The sequence below is a fragment of the Epinephelus fuscoguttatus genome, linkage group LG5 (genome assembly GCF_011397635.1).
Source record: "Epinephelus fuscoguttatus linkage group LG5, E.fuscoguttatus.final_Chr_v1".
NCBI lineage: Eukaryota > Metazoa > Chordata > Actinopteri > Perciformes > Serranidae > Epinephelus > Epinephelus fuscoguttatus.
Window position 1 is genome coordinate 31,394,151 of NC_064756.1, and position 17,696 is coordinate 31,411,846.

At 41.3% G+C, this 17,696-nt stretch overlaps 1 protein-coding gene across 4 annotated transcripts in view; it reads left to right on the forward strand.

Annotated features, from left to right (window-relative positions):
- Positions 1–17,696, forward strand: part of nbeab (neurobeachin b) — a 235,287-nt gene that overhangs the window by 85,236 nt on the left and 132,355 nt on the right. For all 4 annotated transcript variants that reach the window (XM_049575634.1, XM_049575636.1, XM_049575637.1 and 1 more), the window contains exons 11-17: positions 1,842–1,950; positions 3,432–3,584; positions 5,075–5,243; positions 15,275–15,354; positions 16,359–16,421; positions 16,951–17,048; positions 17,512–17,604. In XM_049575634.1, the coding sequence (XP_049431591.1) occupies positions 1,842–1,950; positions 3,432–3,584; positions 5,075–5,243; positions 15,275–15,354; positions 16,359–16,421; positions 16,951–17,048; positions 17,512–17,604 (765 nt within the window). The remainder of the gene's footprint in view (positions 1–1,841; positions 1,951–3,431; positions 3,585–5,074; positions 5,244–15,274; positions 15,355–16,358; positions 16,422–16,950; positions 17,049–17,511; positions 17,605–17,696) is intronic.

Consider the following 17,696-nt stretch of genomic DNA (forward strand, 5'->3'; position numbering starts at 1 on the left):
GTATTAACCTGACTTCTGCACAACACAACTGATGGTCCCAACCCCATTGATAAAGCAAGAAATTCCACTAATTAACCCTGATAAGGCACACCTGTGAAGTGGAAACCATTTCAGGTGACTACCTCTTGAAGCTCATGGAGAGAATGCCAAGAGTGTGCAAAGCAGTAATCAGAGCAAAGGGTGGCTATTTTGAAGAAACTAGAATATAAAACATGTTTTCAGTTATTTCACCTTTTTTTGTTAAGTACATAACTCCACATGTGTTCATTCATAGTTTTGATGCCTTCAGTGAGAATCTACAATGTAAATAGTCATGAAAATAAAGAAAACACATTGAATGAGAAGGTGTGTCCAAACTTTTGGCCTGTACTGTATATATATATATATTATGAGGTCAGACCCCAGGAAGTGGCACCTTGGTGAGAAAGTCTCAGAATCCAGAATTAGAGTAGGTATGTGTTGGACAAACAATATAGCGATATGAGTGTTTATGTATTTCATCAACCACTTTTTTCTGCAATATATACAATTTTTTTTTTACCAGATATCAATATATCTGTAATAAACCACTGTCTGCTTAATACAGTACCGGCCAGTTTTCATTGTTATCTCTGCTCTCTGGTTCAGACTCTTCTCATCCCCATCATTCTGAGCTGGTCAGTCTAAAGCTTCCCCACTGTGGCCTGGATGGAGTCTCAGCTCTGCTCTAATCCTGTGTTAGTTCAACGACAGCAGTACTAGATAGACACCACACAGCAGCACAAACCCCTGATGCCCAAAGCTCACTGCCTCTGTAGTTTCCTCTCATCTCTGCTCTCAGTCCCTCTTGCTACCATGTCAAGGGGCTTTCCCTCACAGTGAGTCACTTTCCCCAACACTTGCCTTGTCCTTGCTTTGGCTTTTAGATTGAGTCTGTTGAAAGCCTGCAGAGCTAAGTAGTTCAAAGCTTTTGCAACAATTAACTCTTTATAATGCTGCTAGATCTGCTGCGGTGGTTCTCAACTGAATGCTGGAATAGTAATTTAAAAATTTTCCTATTAATAAGTATTTAATCTTGTGTTACTCTGTGCCACGTTGCATTCCAAACAGCAGACATATAGCATTAGTCACTACTGCCCTGCCAAAATTGGAGGGAAGCTGTGCAGTAAAGGATCAGAGGCTAAACCAAGTGCACACAGAGTGGACTGTCACCCACTTTTGTATGTTTTCCCCTCGGTTTAGTTATGGCTAAGTTGGAGCAGCAGTGAGAAAGAAGCAACTGCAAACTGACAAATGGACACAGTGGTGAGCGAAGTTCACATTCGAACATATGAGTTTGTATGCATGTAGTGTGTGTGCAGCATCTGTGGGCAAGCCTGCACAAGAGTGATTGTGTCCTTGCGATTGTTGCGCTAGAGCGGAGGCCACTAGAGGATGTGAGGGAAAGCCGATTAAGAAGTGTCACCGAGCACCACTTTCACTCAGCCAAAGGCTTCAGCTGAAAAGCCCTCCAACAAAGAAAAAAAAATCATCTTCGGCGCACTGCCTTGCCCCCTTGAACCCCTTTCCCCCATGTCGCATACATATATACAGACACACAACTTGCCTGTGAGACCACTCTCTGTCGCTAGGGAGCCCAGCAAGCCCAGGCATTCTTCTGAATTGAAGAGGGATGAAAGTGGTGAGCTCAGGTTCCCAGGTGATTGCTGACATCCTCTGAAAATGACCTTGTCTCGTTTTTTTCCCCCTGCTACACTGCTTCCTCATGCTGCTGTGGTTTATAGAATAACTCATTCACCACCTCATGAGTGTGTGAATAGTTTTGAGCCCTGTGTGAGATGTTATGGTTTCTTGTTTTGCAGTGCCACTCTCCTGGCCTTTCTGGTTGAGCTGCTCAAGAGCTCAGTGGCCATGCAGGAGCAGATGCTGGGAGGAAAGGGCTTCTTGGTGATTGGATACCTGCTAGAGAAGGTATGGTTGAGCTCTTCAAGGCATATCACAACTATTTCCTAACCTCAGTGACACATCAGTTCTCCGCAATTTCACCGCATCTTGTTTACACATTTGCTCTAAGTAGCAGCATTACACTAGAGATCCCAGTGCATGTAGACGAATGGTCTGGGAACAGGCTGACTCATCACAGCATCAGTTTTTCTCACCTTCAACAGTGATTTGAAGAACGACTGTCCAGCTCATTCATTTCCGTCTTGAGTGAAATGATGGATGGGAAATGATACGCTGATATGCAAAATTTTGACATTTTCACTGAAAAGCCATCTGCTTTTTAAACTTCTTTCCCCAGCATCAAGGTGCACTGTATCTTGTCTGCACCCTCCAAGCCCCATCAACAGTCTGATCTTTCATTGCCTGTAGCAAAGTCCTGAATGTGTCTTTGAACTAGACAGAGCTTGAGGAAGAACACCACAAGACTACTTCTCTTTCCCATTCCCCCCCTTGGTTTCTCTCTTTCCGCATCAATCTTTATTTACCCATTTTGTGATGCAGATCTAGCAGCTTGCCGGCCTCCCCAGAGTGCTGGCTCTTTTAGAGCACTGAGAAATGACTCCACTTTGTCACTCACTGACTTGCCTGCCTGCTGGCTTCAGCTGCTGTTAACTAACAGCCAGGCAGAGTCGGCACCTGAGAGCTGCTTTTTTTTTTTTTTTTTTTTTCTCCTTGCTTCCTTCCCGCTGCCAGGTTTCACACTTCCACATATCGCACCATCTGTTCATGATCTGTTTATGCCACACCTTCCCTTCTCCCCCCGTGCCTTCATTTTTCCCTCGCTCCTGCCCCCACCAAGTCCCCACCTGGGCAGAAAACAGGTGCCAGACAGGAGCGGTAACAATATTTGTCAGAGAGAAATTCTCTGCAAAGTCGAGCCTCTACAACTTGCCCTAATTTCTTAAAGCACTTTTTTGGTCCAGTAACTTGACAAAATGACAAAGTAGAGCAATTTATCACCTATGTCAACATGCTAATCTGCTGGTACAGAACATAAGTATTAACACACAAAGCTAAAGTGACCATTGACAAAATTATACAGACACTTCTGCAAAATTAACTTAACTTTATTAATGTGTGTGTTTGCATGTACATGAATAAAGGCAAGGTGCCTGTGCAATGTTCAAAAGAGATACTTAATGCTTTATACTAAAAGATCAACTTACATGTCAAATTAGTAACTTCAGATTTGAAAACTGCAAACAGTTGCCTAATGGTGAGTCATATTAGGCTGCTTGCCAACTACCAGAGTTATGGGTGTGGTTCTTTTTTGTGACATTTAGGGTTTTTTTCTACTGATGGGTACTGCATAGAGACATTTCATGAACAGTTAGTGTATGGTAAAAGGTCGGATAAATACATTTGGCTCGGCAATATAATTATTATTATTATTATTATTATTATTATTATTATTATTATTTAACATGACTTTGTGCTTCTTCCTACAGTCATCACGTGTGCACATCACCAGAGCTGTATTAGAGCAATTCCTCTCTTTTGCAAAGTATCTGGATGGTCTGACACATGGGGCACCACTGCTGAAGCAGCTGTGTGACCACATTCTGTTCAATGCTGCCATCTGGATCCACACCCCTGCCAAGGTGAGCTCCTGCAGGTAACTCAGCCCATGAAGGGACAAGTGCTTTGCATGTGATCCGGCTAAAGTGGATGCATATCAGGAGCTTTCAGCCACAGAAGGTCTCAGTAATCCTTTGCATCATTATTCCTTCTGTAGATTTGAGATTTGAAGCACGTGCCTATGTCTCAAATAGAGCTGGAAATTTTGCATATTGTCAAGTATGTATCACACTAGTGTCACCGTTGGTGAGATACCCCATGGCACCAAGTGTTTGAGTAGGTGTTTGTAAAACAAAGTAGCAGGAGATGTGATTGCAGAAGGGAAAACTAACAATTTTTCTGTCCCTGCAACTCATATTAATGAGCCAAATTTGACTAGGTTGAGTCATCATATTAAAGAATATTATGCAGTTTCACCTCATGACAGTTTGTATGTAGGGCCCAACTGACATTCACCAAACCACTGGCAAGTGTCTTAGGAGGCGAGTGGAGCAGATATATTTTTGCATTTATATGACATTACATGGTTGTGGAGTTCATAACTTGCTTCCACTTTCCTGTGTTCAACCTAACCATTTTTTAAATGTTCCAGAGTCCCCCCCCCCCCTTTTTAAATAATGACCCATGAAGAAACGGGATGAGGTATATCAAAGGAGCTGAGTTTGTGTGGCAAATACATTTGCCTCAGGAATGCTGCTGGTGGGCCAAGCCATGAATAAATAAAAGGAGGAAATAAATACAAAGGTGTCTGGAGGCTTGCCTGCGACACTCCTCCAAAATAGAGTATAGAGAAAGAGGGAGGAAAAATGAGAGAAAACAGCGAGGTAATGAAGTGGGTTAGAACACTTTTAGCTACATCGGCACAGAGAGCTACACTGGCTCCTTCCCTTAGGACGTTCCACAAAGTGTACGATATCCTGTGACCCTATCCTCAAGCTGCATGGGGTGCAGAGAGCCAGCTGTGTGAATGATGGGAGCATACAATATGCATTAATAACATGGGCCCACTGACCTTGTCCAAGTAGACAAATAAGATTCTGTTAGTGTATTCAACTTTTCTGTTCACATGGATATTACATTACCAACAGCATGGTGTTCACTTATCTCCATTGTTTAATTTCAGTAGCCTCAAACCATATCACATCATGCTCACATCATAACCACAGTGCCGCCTTTCATCATGACTCACATTTGACTTGTTAATATCCTATAATTTATGACATATGGGAAAAAGCCCTCAGTATTTATAGCTGGAGTGACTGTGGTGGGATTTAGGATTCTTGTCAGGTCTGCTGCTAATTACAGAGGACATGCTAATCATCACTGAACAGAGTGGAGCTGCGACAATTATGAAATTGAGTAATATAGGGTCAGTGGTCATCCCTACCATACACCTGCAAGCAAAATAGGCTCAGCTGGTGCAATCCAGTCTAATAATGTATAGGGTTCTGGGGATTAATTATGGTGTGTACTTACTAATTTGAATGCATGTATGTGTGTTTTCCCACTCTAGGTACAGCTCTCTCTGTACACATACCTTTCTGCAGAGTTCATTGGCACATCAACCATCTACAACACGATCCGTCGAGTGGGCACAGTACTGCAGCTCATGCATACGCTTAAGTACTACCACTGGGCCGTCAACCCTGCAGACAGCAGCGGCATCACTCCAAAGGGTCTCGGTAAGCATATTTAGGATTTGGGATTTTTTTTGCAGCATAAGACAAGCTAAGTTTATTTATTTTATTTATTTTTTGCTGTGGAATATGATTTGATTTGGGTTGTTGTTTATATAAACTGTTTCCCTTCCATCCGAAGCCTCTTCCAAGTGAAGCTCAGTGTTTTGGAAAGGAAATCATTGGGAGTGAACCAATCACAATCATTGTGTGCAGCCACAAGCCTGCTATCAAAGTGTCTTCCTGAAATGGCAGCAGCTCCCCCACATTTGAAATGACTCATCTCCACATGGAAGCGCTTGCCTGTCAGCTGTTAGGACCGTGGCCATCACTGGAGATGACAGTGAGACAGACACAGCACATCAATACTGTCATCCCGCTAGGGTGCTTGGTGTGGGTGTCAGGCCTCCGAAACCTGGGCCAGTAGTATGACTGGCATCCTCACTTTATGAAACAACAGTACGTCACAGAGCAGGCTGTGCTGGAAGTGAAATTGTCCTTGAACTGTCATTTCCTTTTTGCTCTCCATTATTCTTTTCTAAAACTATCTGTGGCGTACTATAGGGGTTGTTTTATAATGGTGCTGAGAGCTCAGTTTATGCTGCACCAAGGCCTAATGAATTCTCCTCCCTGAAGGCTAGAGCTTGTACTCTGAGAACATTGATGTAATCCTTGTTATACAGTCATATGTTATTTCTTCCAAAAAGGATTCTTCTTTACTCCCATCAACATTCGTTGCACCACTAATTCTCAGGTGAACATCATATTTATTAACACTGTAACATGTAACCAAACTCTCAGTGGTAGTGTCAGGGTTGGCTGAATGTAGCAGCATTTTAGCCTATTTATATGCCGCATCAAGGCGCTTGGCCTACATTCTCGATCTGCTAGAGCTGGGGGTTATCCTAATTGATTTCCTACTAATAGTTGTAGTAACTCCTACACTCAGGTTAGCTCGGATAATATGGGCACACACATCTGTAAGTTAGGTCAGTCCAATGGACCCCTCAATCTAATTTTTCCAGATTTTTAATTTGTTCCTTATCCCATCTACTTACACTGTGCGCTGTCCCTTATCCCCTCTTATGCTGTGCAAGGAAACTTTACAAGACTTAATAAGTGATGAAAGCTCAACCTATTCAGAGCTTATGTTCTAGGACGATGAGCTATATTTAGCTTGGACATCAGAGGAACTTCTGAGGACTTTATTTCTATCACGTTCACCACGCTGAACACTTTCGGTAAATTTTGTTGTTGTTTTCACCGCTGTTGAATAATGGATTTTGATGCCGAGATCACTTGTTTGGGAAATCTGTTTCTGTGTAGCCTCAGGCGCTGCAGTGTAGTTCTGCTTTGTATAGGAGCATCTCAAGGCCGAGTAGTTTTCTGATTTGTTAGAGTCAGGGAGAGTCAGAGATGTCAATGGAGGTTGTAAAAACAACAAAAATATTAAAGGCAAGATGTGCTACAGTGTACTCACTGTAGTGTCTGCATTTTGTTTACATAGTACAGGAGAGTTGCACTTCACACAGTCATGACGACTGGAAATGTTGATATCTACTGGTAGAGTGCTATGATGTAGACGTCTGGATTGGGTGTCAGGGCAGGGTTTTTGGGTGACTGAGTCTTAGAAAACAGCGGTCTGGGTTGTGAGTGAAGATCAAGAATCTCAGAGTTCTGTTTGTGAGTGAGGACCATGAGATCAACAGGTTCATCGGTCAGCTTTAATGCAGGCATTGCTTTGAACTCCCACGCTGAAGAGTGAGCGTAGGCTGAGGTAAAGCTCTTGATTTACGAGTCTGTCTCCCACATACACCTATGGTCGTGAGTTCTAAACATAGACTATATAAATAATGGATCACCTACTGGTTTGTCCACTGCCGTTTTGAAGCCTCTAGGTTGGCCATCTTGTTTTTTAGTTGTTGTTTTTTTTTTTTTTGTGGGAGCCAGAGGTGACCATATTTGGATGAGAGGTTGGAGCTGGGGAGGATCTGACTCATAGACTGTGGTGACTCCTGACAGACAGCCTGTCACTCAAGCGGCTCCACCCTTAAATATGCGTAACTCTGGGCCTCACTGAAATATAAATGGGGGAGTTATAAAAAAAATTCAACTCTTGTACAGCAGTCATGAATGTCAGAATTAGCTATGGAGACCAAAACTGTATTTTATTAGGCTGTAAACATGTTTATTTTTGCTGTGAAGTTGAACATTTTAACATGAGGATGGAGATTTACTTGTTTTGGAGGTAGCCTCAAGTGGCCATTCAAAGAACTGCAGGTTTTGGCACTTCCTCATCTGATTCAATTCTTAGCCTCGGAGACTGCTGCGTGGCTCTGCATAGTGACTAAAAGAATTGGTGACCTCAGATGAGACTCCTTCACAAGGTGTCTGCGCCTAAGGGGAACAACGCAGAAGTATAAAGGAGATTTCAGGAACAAGTCAAAGAGCTCTGAAATCCCAAAGGTACTTTAAGTAGAAAGTCCATTCAGTCTATTGATCCATCCAATGATGGATCATGACAGTGTTGAAATGGGTCCAAAAATTACTCTGGAGAAGCAAATACAAACAAAAATGGGTGTGAGGCTCGGTTAAAAGTGCCCTTGAAGTCTGTTGAGTCTCCTTACATGATTGGGTTGAAATTCCTACTTGGGGTGAGGTTTACTACTTGTGGTATGTTCTATGAATGACGAGAAAATGAACTCATGCTTGTCTGAGATAATGTAGATACAACATCATATTCAGAGTGACCATAGACAGATGATCAAAAAATTGAGATCTAAAGAGGAAACAACTTTTAACCTCAAGTCTAACACGAAAATCTTCTGCAGTGAGGAAGACAATTTAACATGCACAAACACCAAAGGTAACTTACACCCCCAGATCGTTCAGCTTACGCCACAACACATGTAACTTTAATGATTGATGACAAAATGTGTCACTGTTATCTAGCTAGCAGGCTAATTTTAGCATTTGTATTATCGTTTGTGGTACCAAACTATCAAAGAATTAACCAAATAAACAAACTAATGGCTTATACCCCACAACAGTATGGCGGTAGTAAAAACGATACATTTGTATATTTGTACAGTGCGTCAGTGTTCACTGTCATAGTCGGCCGACGTTTTACAAATTTGAAATTGTGTTTGTGGTCCTGCCCCTTCCACTATATAGGCAACATGGTGACCTTTGAGGGTAAGAAGAGTTCAACATTCCACACTCAACTTTTTGAATGTTATGAGTGCACCATCTGGGGACTCACAGTGGACTGCATATTGCCATACTTCTCAATGTGTACGCACTCACACGCTTAAAATATCAAGTGTATGCACAGAAGTATGCGATTTGAGACACAGCATATGTTTTTGATTGCAGAGCTACACATTATAAAAGGTATGGGTCGCTGCTCAACAAAACGGTGAAAAGAAAAGCAGTTTTTGCAAGAGTAGGAGACTTGATAAAATACACATTGACAGACATCTCACACACATAAACAAAGCACAATAAGTAAGGAAATTTGTGTTTGGTAGATTATTTCTTTGTTATAACAATGCTTCTTGGCAATAAATCTAATACAGTTGGAAAGCCTGTTTATTTCCCTTTTAAATGGTGACACATTTGTAAGGAACATGCATTTGTGGGATGAGCACCAGAGCTGAGTATGTGGGTTGCGCCCATGAAAAATTTGCCAAATCTTCTCTGGCAATGCCAAACAGCTTTTTTTATGTTGACTCTTGTTTGGTGTTGTTTGGTGGATTGGATAATTGAAGTCTGAAGAAACAAGACACACTGGCAATTTAACAATTTATTCATTTAACAAACAGGAGCGTCAGTAGCGTGTGGTAGAACCATACACAGCCACAACAGCCTGGCACCTCCTCCTCATGTTGATCACCAGCCTGGTCACACACTGCTGTGGGATGGCATCCCATTCTTCAACCAGCATTTGTTGCAAGACAGCCAACGTGGTTGTGTTGGTCACTCTGGCACAAACAGCACGCCCAAGCTGATCCCACAATGGGGTTGAGGTCAGGACTGCCGTTAGGCCAGTACGCCCTCCAAATTCTATAGGTAGTCTCTGATAAACTCTGCTCTGTGGGGGTGAGCATTGTCATCTTGGAGGATAGAGTTCAGTCCCAGACTATGGAGATATGGGATTGCCACTGGTTACAGAATTTTATTTTGATATCTCTCTGCATTGAGATTGCCTCCAATAATGACAAGCCTCATTTTTCCAGTGAGGGAGATGCCGCCCCACACCATCACACTGCCTACACCAAAAGATGTTACTCAGTTCTCCACGTCTTCTCCACACTTTGACTATGTTCCAACTGTTGTAGGCAGAATCTGGACTTACTGCTGAATATAACGTTCCTCCACATGTTCAGGTTCCAGTGTACATGTTGCCGACACCAGTGCAAACGGGCCTGACGGTGAAGGGCAGTCATGGCAGGCCTCCTGGCAGCCCTATGAGATTGGAGATTGGCTGCAAATCTGTAGAAGACTGCCTATGGTTCCTAAGTGCTGACAGGATGAGGAAACGGCCTTCTTCGGGTGTCATCTTCTTGGGACGCCCACTTCGCGGCCTGTCTCTGACATCCCGCGTTAAATGGAACTTGGCCTTCAATTTGCAGATCGTACTAGGGCTCACTCCAAATAATGCCGCAGCTTGGTTTTACGGAACACCAGCTTGAAGTTGCACGGGCCCTATCCAGATCAGTCAAACATGGCATGCTGATTCTTGGAGCAGACACCAACTGACCACTGTAGCAGGGCCCATGCTCACAGGTGCTGACAATCAGGTGCCAATAAGGCACAGCAAAAAAAAAAAGCTGTTTGGCATTGGCCAAAAAGATTTGGCAAATTTTTCATGGGCGCAACCCACATACTCAGCTCTGGTGTTCATCCCACAGATGCATGTTCCTTACAAATGTGTCACCATTTAAAATGGAAATAAACAGACTTTCCAATGGTATAAGATTTATTGCCAAGAAGCATTGTTACAACAAAGAAATAATCTCTCTCTCTCTATATATGTATTTATACATATACATATATATATTGGACTCCATCCATCCATTAACTATATCCACTTATCCATACTTCAAGGAGCTTTCTAGTTAAGCCTACTCCAAATTTAGCTCTCTCAAATGCAACTGTAAATACGGTGCTGATTGTTGTTGAAGTCTTTGGAGATTGTAATGGCCTGAGAAAATGGCTGATTTTCTTGGAAAGACAAATCTTGAAATGGATCGCTTTCCTGCTGTGGGTAATTTTCAGAGTGGGTCTGGTTCCACTGATCTGCACTTGATTTGGCAGGTCAGTTTTTCCTCTCCGTCCTTCTAAACTGAGAAATGACCAAACACAGACACATACAAAGAAGGAGAGAGCCAAGCAGATAATGAAGTGTTCAATTATAGGGACACAGAGAACACATTTAAAACGGAGCTCCTCCAGCTACTCGCTCTGTTTCTGGAAGTGACTCCTCTTTTTTTTTCCTCAGGTCTTAATCGAGAGTGCTATCAAATTAAAGCCATGTATCATCCAGTTATACACAGAATCACTGCAGGCTCTCACAGACAGATACCCATTGCTCAACTTCTCCCAGTCTGTGTACGTACCCACAAGCCAACACGTAATCTGTCTCAATCTGTATCACTCACCCTTTGTCTCTGCCTCTGTATTACTAAATAATGAGTAATGAGATGGGCATCAAAGCTGTTTGGCCAGTCACTATGTGCAATTCAAGCTGCTTTTGTCTTGTTCCCATTACAGTTGAAATCACCAGTGACACACATGTAGGTGCTTCAGAGAAATAATATGACCAAGGCTTGAGGTTGATGTGATTTTTGTGTGTGCCATCTCATGTAAGACACAAATGACTGATTACAGTAAGTCAGGGAATGGGTTGGCTCTCCTTTCAACACTACCTTGCTTCAGCTTTGTGTGTGTCCTATGAACTTTTGAATCGTTGCAGTTTAAGGTCCAGTTTGTACAATTTAGGGGGATATATTGGCAGAAGTGGATATAATATAATAAGTATCTTTTCTTTAGTGTAAATTTACCTGAAAATAAGAATTGTTGTGTTTTTATTACCTTAGAATGACCTGTTTGTATCTACATAGGGACAGGTCTTTGTCTACAGAATCCACCATGTTGCACTGCCATGTTTGTACAGTAGCCTAGAATGGAAAAGCCAATCTCTGACTCTGGAAAGGGCCATTCACGCTTTTGTGTCAGCCACTGTAGTTAGCAGCCCCTCCGTGACAAAAGCAATTGGAGCATTGGAATAACAAATTTTTTTTTCATGTGAAACTGCATTTTTCAGTGTTTTTACTGGTTTAAATCACCTGGTCCGTTTGTTTTGGAGAGAAAGAGACCTCTGCAGATAATTCAGCTCTGTTTAAAACCTCCTGATTTATGGACACTGTAGGAATCCTAACCTGGAGAAGTTTAAGATGGTTGCAATCTGTCCTCCCCGCTGGATGCCACTAAATCCCTCTCTTACAACTCTGATTTTATAAAAGTTGGGGCACTGTGTGAAACATAAATAAAAATAGAATGCAATGATATGCAAATCCTCTTTGACCTATAGTCAATCAAATACAGTCAGAAGAGAAGTTATTTAAGATAAATTGCATTCTTTTTGGTAAATATACACATGCATGACATGCAGCAAAGGTGAAATGGGTTGGAAACGAACCCACAGCGGCTGCAGCAAGGACAAAGCCTTTGTACAAGGGGCTCTCGCTCTACTAGGTGAGCAAGGGAGGTTAGCAAGCATGTGGAAACACTTATTTTTCAAGTTTTGAAAGTGACATTCTTTTCCATTCTTGCTTGATACAGTATATGATAGTGGTTGCTCAACAGTCCAAGGTGCGCTTCATAATGTGCCACACATTTTCAATGGGAGGCAGGTCTTGACTACAGGAAGGCCATTCTATGCTGACACTCTTTTTTTTTTTTTTTTTTACAATGAAACCACACTGCTGTGACACATGCAGAATGTGGCTCTACATTGCATTGCTGGAATAGGCAGGGATGTCCCTGGAAAAGACATCAACTGGATGGCAACATATGATGCATCAAAACCTTTATGTACCTTTCAGCATTCATGGTGCCTTCACAGATGTGCAAGTTACCCATGATGCCATGGTTACTAACACATCCCCATACCATCTTTGCACAGGTAACAATCTGTATAGTCTTTTCCTATTTAGTCCTGAGGACAAAACGTCTGTGATTTCCAAAAACAAGCTGGAATGTGGACCCATCAGATCACAGCACACTTTTCCATTTTGTGTCAATCCATTGCAGGCCAGGCCCACAGAAGTCAGTAGCATATCTAAATGTGATTGATAAGTGGTTTTCACTTTGCATGTGAGAGTCTTAAATTGCATTTGTAGATGCAGCAACAAACTGTGTTTACCAACAACGGTTTTCCAAAGTGTTCCCGAGCCCATGTAGTAATATTCTTTATATAATCATGTCGGGTTTTAATGCAGTGCCACCTGAGGAGTCAAAGATCAAGGGCACTCTGTGTTGGTTTTCATCCTTGCCCTTTACTTGCAGAGATTTCTCCAGAATCTTTGAACTTTTGGATGATATTATGGATCGTAGATCGTGAAATCCTCAAAGTCATTGCAATTGTGCTTTGAAAAACATTGTTCTTAAGCTGTTGGACTGTTTGCCCATTCAGGTTTTCACACAGTGGTCCTTGCTTGTGAACAGCTGAGTGAGGATGCCGCCGTCATACCCAATTATAATACCATCACCTGTTAGCAATTAATCTGTTTACCTGTGGAATGTTCCAAACAGGTGTTTTCCCAGTGTTTTGCTGCCCCTGTCCCACCACTTTTGGAATGTGCTGCAGGCATTAAATTCAGAATGAGTGTATATAAACAAACAAATAGCAACAACAAATAACAACAAAAAACAAAACAAAATAATAAAATGTATCAGTGTGAGCATTAAATATCTTGTCTCTGTACTGTATTTAATTGAATGCAGATCAAAAAATATTTGCAAATCACTGCATTCTGTTTTTACTTACAGTGTCCTAACTTTTTAAAAATTAGGGTTGTACACACTAAATCTTTAAAGTGGGCATACTTCAGAGGCTCTAAACACAGCAGATTGTCCAGGCAAAGCACATGTTAGTTACAACTTGTGGGAAATTCTCGGAACCAATTATTGCTGCTATGATTAAAAACACTTGTTGCATCAGACGTGTTTTATCGGCCCTTGTTTATTGAAAACATAATTATTTTTGATTTATATTTAAAGGTTTTCACAAGTATGCAGGACGCATGCTATTATGCATGCCAAGACTTTATAATCATCAGTCGCACATTGAAATAAGATTCTTGCATTAATCACAATGGACATAAATAGTTTTTTCAATAAACTCTTTCTCCTTGTGCCCTTGGGATGCAGGAAGTAAAGCAATATGGGAATGAGCAACAAGAGTTGTGCAGAGCTGCTGAGCATAATTGGTTGTGAATAACTTGGATGCAGTGGCTGCGGTAATAATGTTCTTATCACCCCCTCCATGTCAGGCTCTGTCCCTGCACCGAGTTTTCCTCTCTCACTCTATTAATCAGTGTCGGGATGCAGCGGCACTTGTCATCCTCCTGCAACCTCAGGGAGCCTCATCATTGATTGCATTGACTGGCTGTTGAAGCAGCAGGATGGTCAGGTGTCTGCTGCCGACATATCTGTCATCATGGCACTGTCCCCATTTCAAATGAACATGTGTCCAGCCAAGGTGGAGGTTGGAGTTTATCAGGGCTTAGAAAAGAGGAAAGACAGCGGGCAAAGTGACCAATTTTCCCTGAAAGGCTTTTGCTGTTGTTCTTGGCCCAGTTGCTGTCATTTAATACCTCTGCAAATGTAAAAGATTTTGTCAGTGTGTTTACACCTGGCTGGCTGCACAGGATGAATAAGAAATGAATGAATATATGCCAGAATTTACAGCCAAAATGGACCCTTTGTGCTTCAGTGAGAGAGCTTCTAATCTTGCAGGGATTCATTTTTGTATTGTTACAAGTGGTAATGTATGCCATATCCTGTATTTTCTGGTGTGTCTGACTGAATAGCTCTGTGTTTGTATTGATCTGCCTGTTGCTCATTAGTGTGCTTACTCGGTGTACGTGCAAACACTTTTTGGTTAAAAACAAAAGAGCTCAGAATATTGAATAGGATCTGACCTTGTCAAAATTAATTCTTGTGCCAACCAAACCACTACAACAGCAGCAGCAGCAGCAGCAGCAGCTCTGGTATATGACAGGTAATCAATGCTTTCAGTCATATTCTGTCATTCATCTTTATTTGCACGACATACATACACCTGCTGACAGAGCTCAGCTCATCAGATGTTAAATGAGGTTCATGACAGAGATGGATTGCAATGTGAGGCTAATTTCAGGGTGCCAAAGTGACCTTAAGTTAGCAGAGGCATTTTGGGTAGTTTTAATGAGATGTTGGCCAGTATGATGGGCAGGTGTGACTATGGCGACCTTGGGCTGGCTGCCTGGATACTACATAGACTTTGGGTGCAGCATGAATGATAGTTAAATTTGGGTTGAATACTCAAAATGACTTCTCCTATCAATATATAGATAATAGATATATTCTACTAATTACTGATGTGCAAATTCCTCTCTGTTTGCAAAGTGGGAGATTTGTGCCACACTCCCTGTCTAGGATGTTGGTAAAAGTTTTGATACACACATTCAAGGTGAATCTCGTAAATCAAAGCTGATCATGCAGCACAGAAGACGTCTTTGAAGGTGTCACTGTCTGCTTTTTTGTCGGAAGCTCAGAGAAGGAAAACATCACTGAGAGAAATGTGCCATTATCAATCAGTCAAAAAATGGAAGAGGAACTTTAAATCATGAAAATAAACCAAAAATAAAATGTCAAGGAAAAACACAATAAAAGACTAAAGGCTAGAAAACAGACAACAGAAAACAGGAAGACATCTTATTTGGTTTCAATACTTTCTTTCTCAGTTTTCTCTCTCTCTCCAACTACAGATGGTCCAAGGCCGACCCAGAAAGAAGTACTTTCTCTGCGGGCATTCATGCTTCTCTTCCTCAAGCAACTCATCCTGAAGGTATATCCCACCTGCCTTCATGCCTCACAGCCCCTCGTACAGCTTCATTTTGAGCTGCACAGAGAAAATATGGAGATTGTCAACTCTCCCTGTGCTATCCTTATAAACATTCTGCCAGTCTGCTCCTTGATAAATTCAGTGCTCTTTGTTTATTTATTTATTCTTTAAAATTATGTGGACATAAACCAGTTGTGCTGAAAAATGTAATGAATTCATTATTCAGTTCTGATAATAATTTAATCATTGAAGTAATTCATCAATTCAAGAAACCAAACATTTTCTGGTTCTAGCTTTTCAAGTAAGATAAATATGTTTTTCTCTACTTTGGTTAATTGTTATTGACTACCTCTGGTTTTTCTGACTGTTTATTAGACAAGTTAACTCTTTTAAGGCTTTACTTTTGGTTCTGACAATGTATGACAGGTGTATGGTGTTTTTTTTTATATCAACTAATTTGATTAAATTATTAAAAAAGATAATTGATTGACTAATCAATAACAAGTGTATTAGATTGCTGGACTACATATTACTTACTTGATTGCGGGAAGTTTTTTTTAAATATATATTTTATACAGCCAAGTGCACAAGTCTGTGTTTTGCTGCCCACATCCCAGCATGCCATACCTCTGTAGATGATTACCCTGCTTTGTTCTGTAACAGGGCTCTTTAGGGCATGGCAGAAATAGAAGGAAGTTTCACACCGGACAGGAAACATGCTTGGTGTCAACATGTCACCAGGCCAAACAAGTTATTCGGCTGTTCAGTCTGTTTTGTTGTAGAAATTCTAGTCACATGTGCATTAGTCCCACAGCCAATCAAAGCACAATAAAAAATGACACACTGGAGGCCAAAATACTGTGTTCCTCTTCCAATAATTTGAAGTACCTTCTTTTTGCCGTACCAGGTGAAAATATTGTGATGCTTTTTGCCTGAATATGGGTACATATTCTACAATTATTTGCATGGCATATTATTTAAACTTTTATTTGTGTTCTTTTTTTCAGGACCGAGGTGTGAAAGAGGATGAGCTGCAGAGCATCCTGAACTATTTGTTAACAATGCATGAGGTACATGAGAGTCTATGCCTACTCTGAGTGAACTCACTTAGTGTGTTTGTGGGCTGCTTTGCTATACTATATCTGGAATGGTTTCAATACTCATGTTAAATGCTACTGTTTATATTGTTTTAAATTGTGTCTTGTTGCTTTTAATGTCTCTGTAAAGCACTTTGAATTACCTTGTGTTGAATTGTGCTATACAAATAAACTTGCCTTGCCTTGCCTTGCCTTGCCTTACTAAGCTACCAGGTCACATTTTATTCAGCTTTGCTATCTTTGGAGAAGTTTATTTTTTCCAGCATTTAAACTAACTAGTGAGATATTTTCCATTGGGCAATGACCAACCAATGCCCTTGTACTGCTGTAATGTGTGCCAGGGGCCAAGGTTTGTTCAACAGTTACAGGTGATACAATTGCAAAACACATACATGATGTCTTTGCTGCTGTTACAGCATCTGAGCAACAAGCAAAAACCTAACCTTCTCCCTTTTCTGTCTCTCTACCTCTTGTTGTCTTTCTCTCCTGGTTTTGTCTGCAGGATGAGAATCTGCATGATGTGTTGCAGTTGGTGGTAGCCCTCATGTCTGAGCATCCAGCCTCCATGATCCCTGCTTTTGACCAGAGAAATGGAATACGGTAAGCCCCTCAGGGGAAGACACAATCCCTTCGCTGTTCAGGCACAAAATGAAGAGGTGATTTCACAAAATAAACCTAAGCACCTAACACTTCTGCTATTGCAGTGTGCCTATGTGATGAATGAATAATTCATAAGTTCAGTGGGGGAAAAAAAGCCTATGCATGGAAAAGTATCGATATTAACATATTGATTTCACAATATGACACGGATGATCAAACTAAACCGATGTGATCCTATAAAATCTAAATGCACACAGTGTAGCACGACTTGTGGGTTCTGAGGAATTCATTGTGGAAAGGCTGCTGCTTTCATTAGGACATTCATTTAATGTTAATGTAAATTCACTCTGAAGGAAAGTGGTTGTCAGCTAACCAGTGGAGGGCCTTTTCATCAACAGGGCTATATTTTATTCTGTCAAGACAGTGTGCTGTTGCCAGTTTTCGCTGTTTGTGTCTATTCCAGGGTAATCTACAAGCTCATGGCCTCTAAGAGTGAAAGCATTCGAGTACAATCCCTCAAAGTCCTTGGGTACTTCCTCAAGCATCTTGGCCACAAGTAAGTAACCCATTCCAATAGTTATGTAGTAGATTGTAAATACACACAGGTGAGATAAGATGTATTTTTAAAAAAAGGCATCAGTTACATGT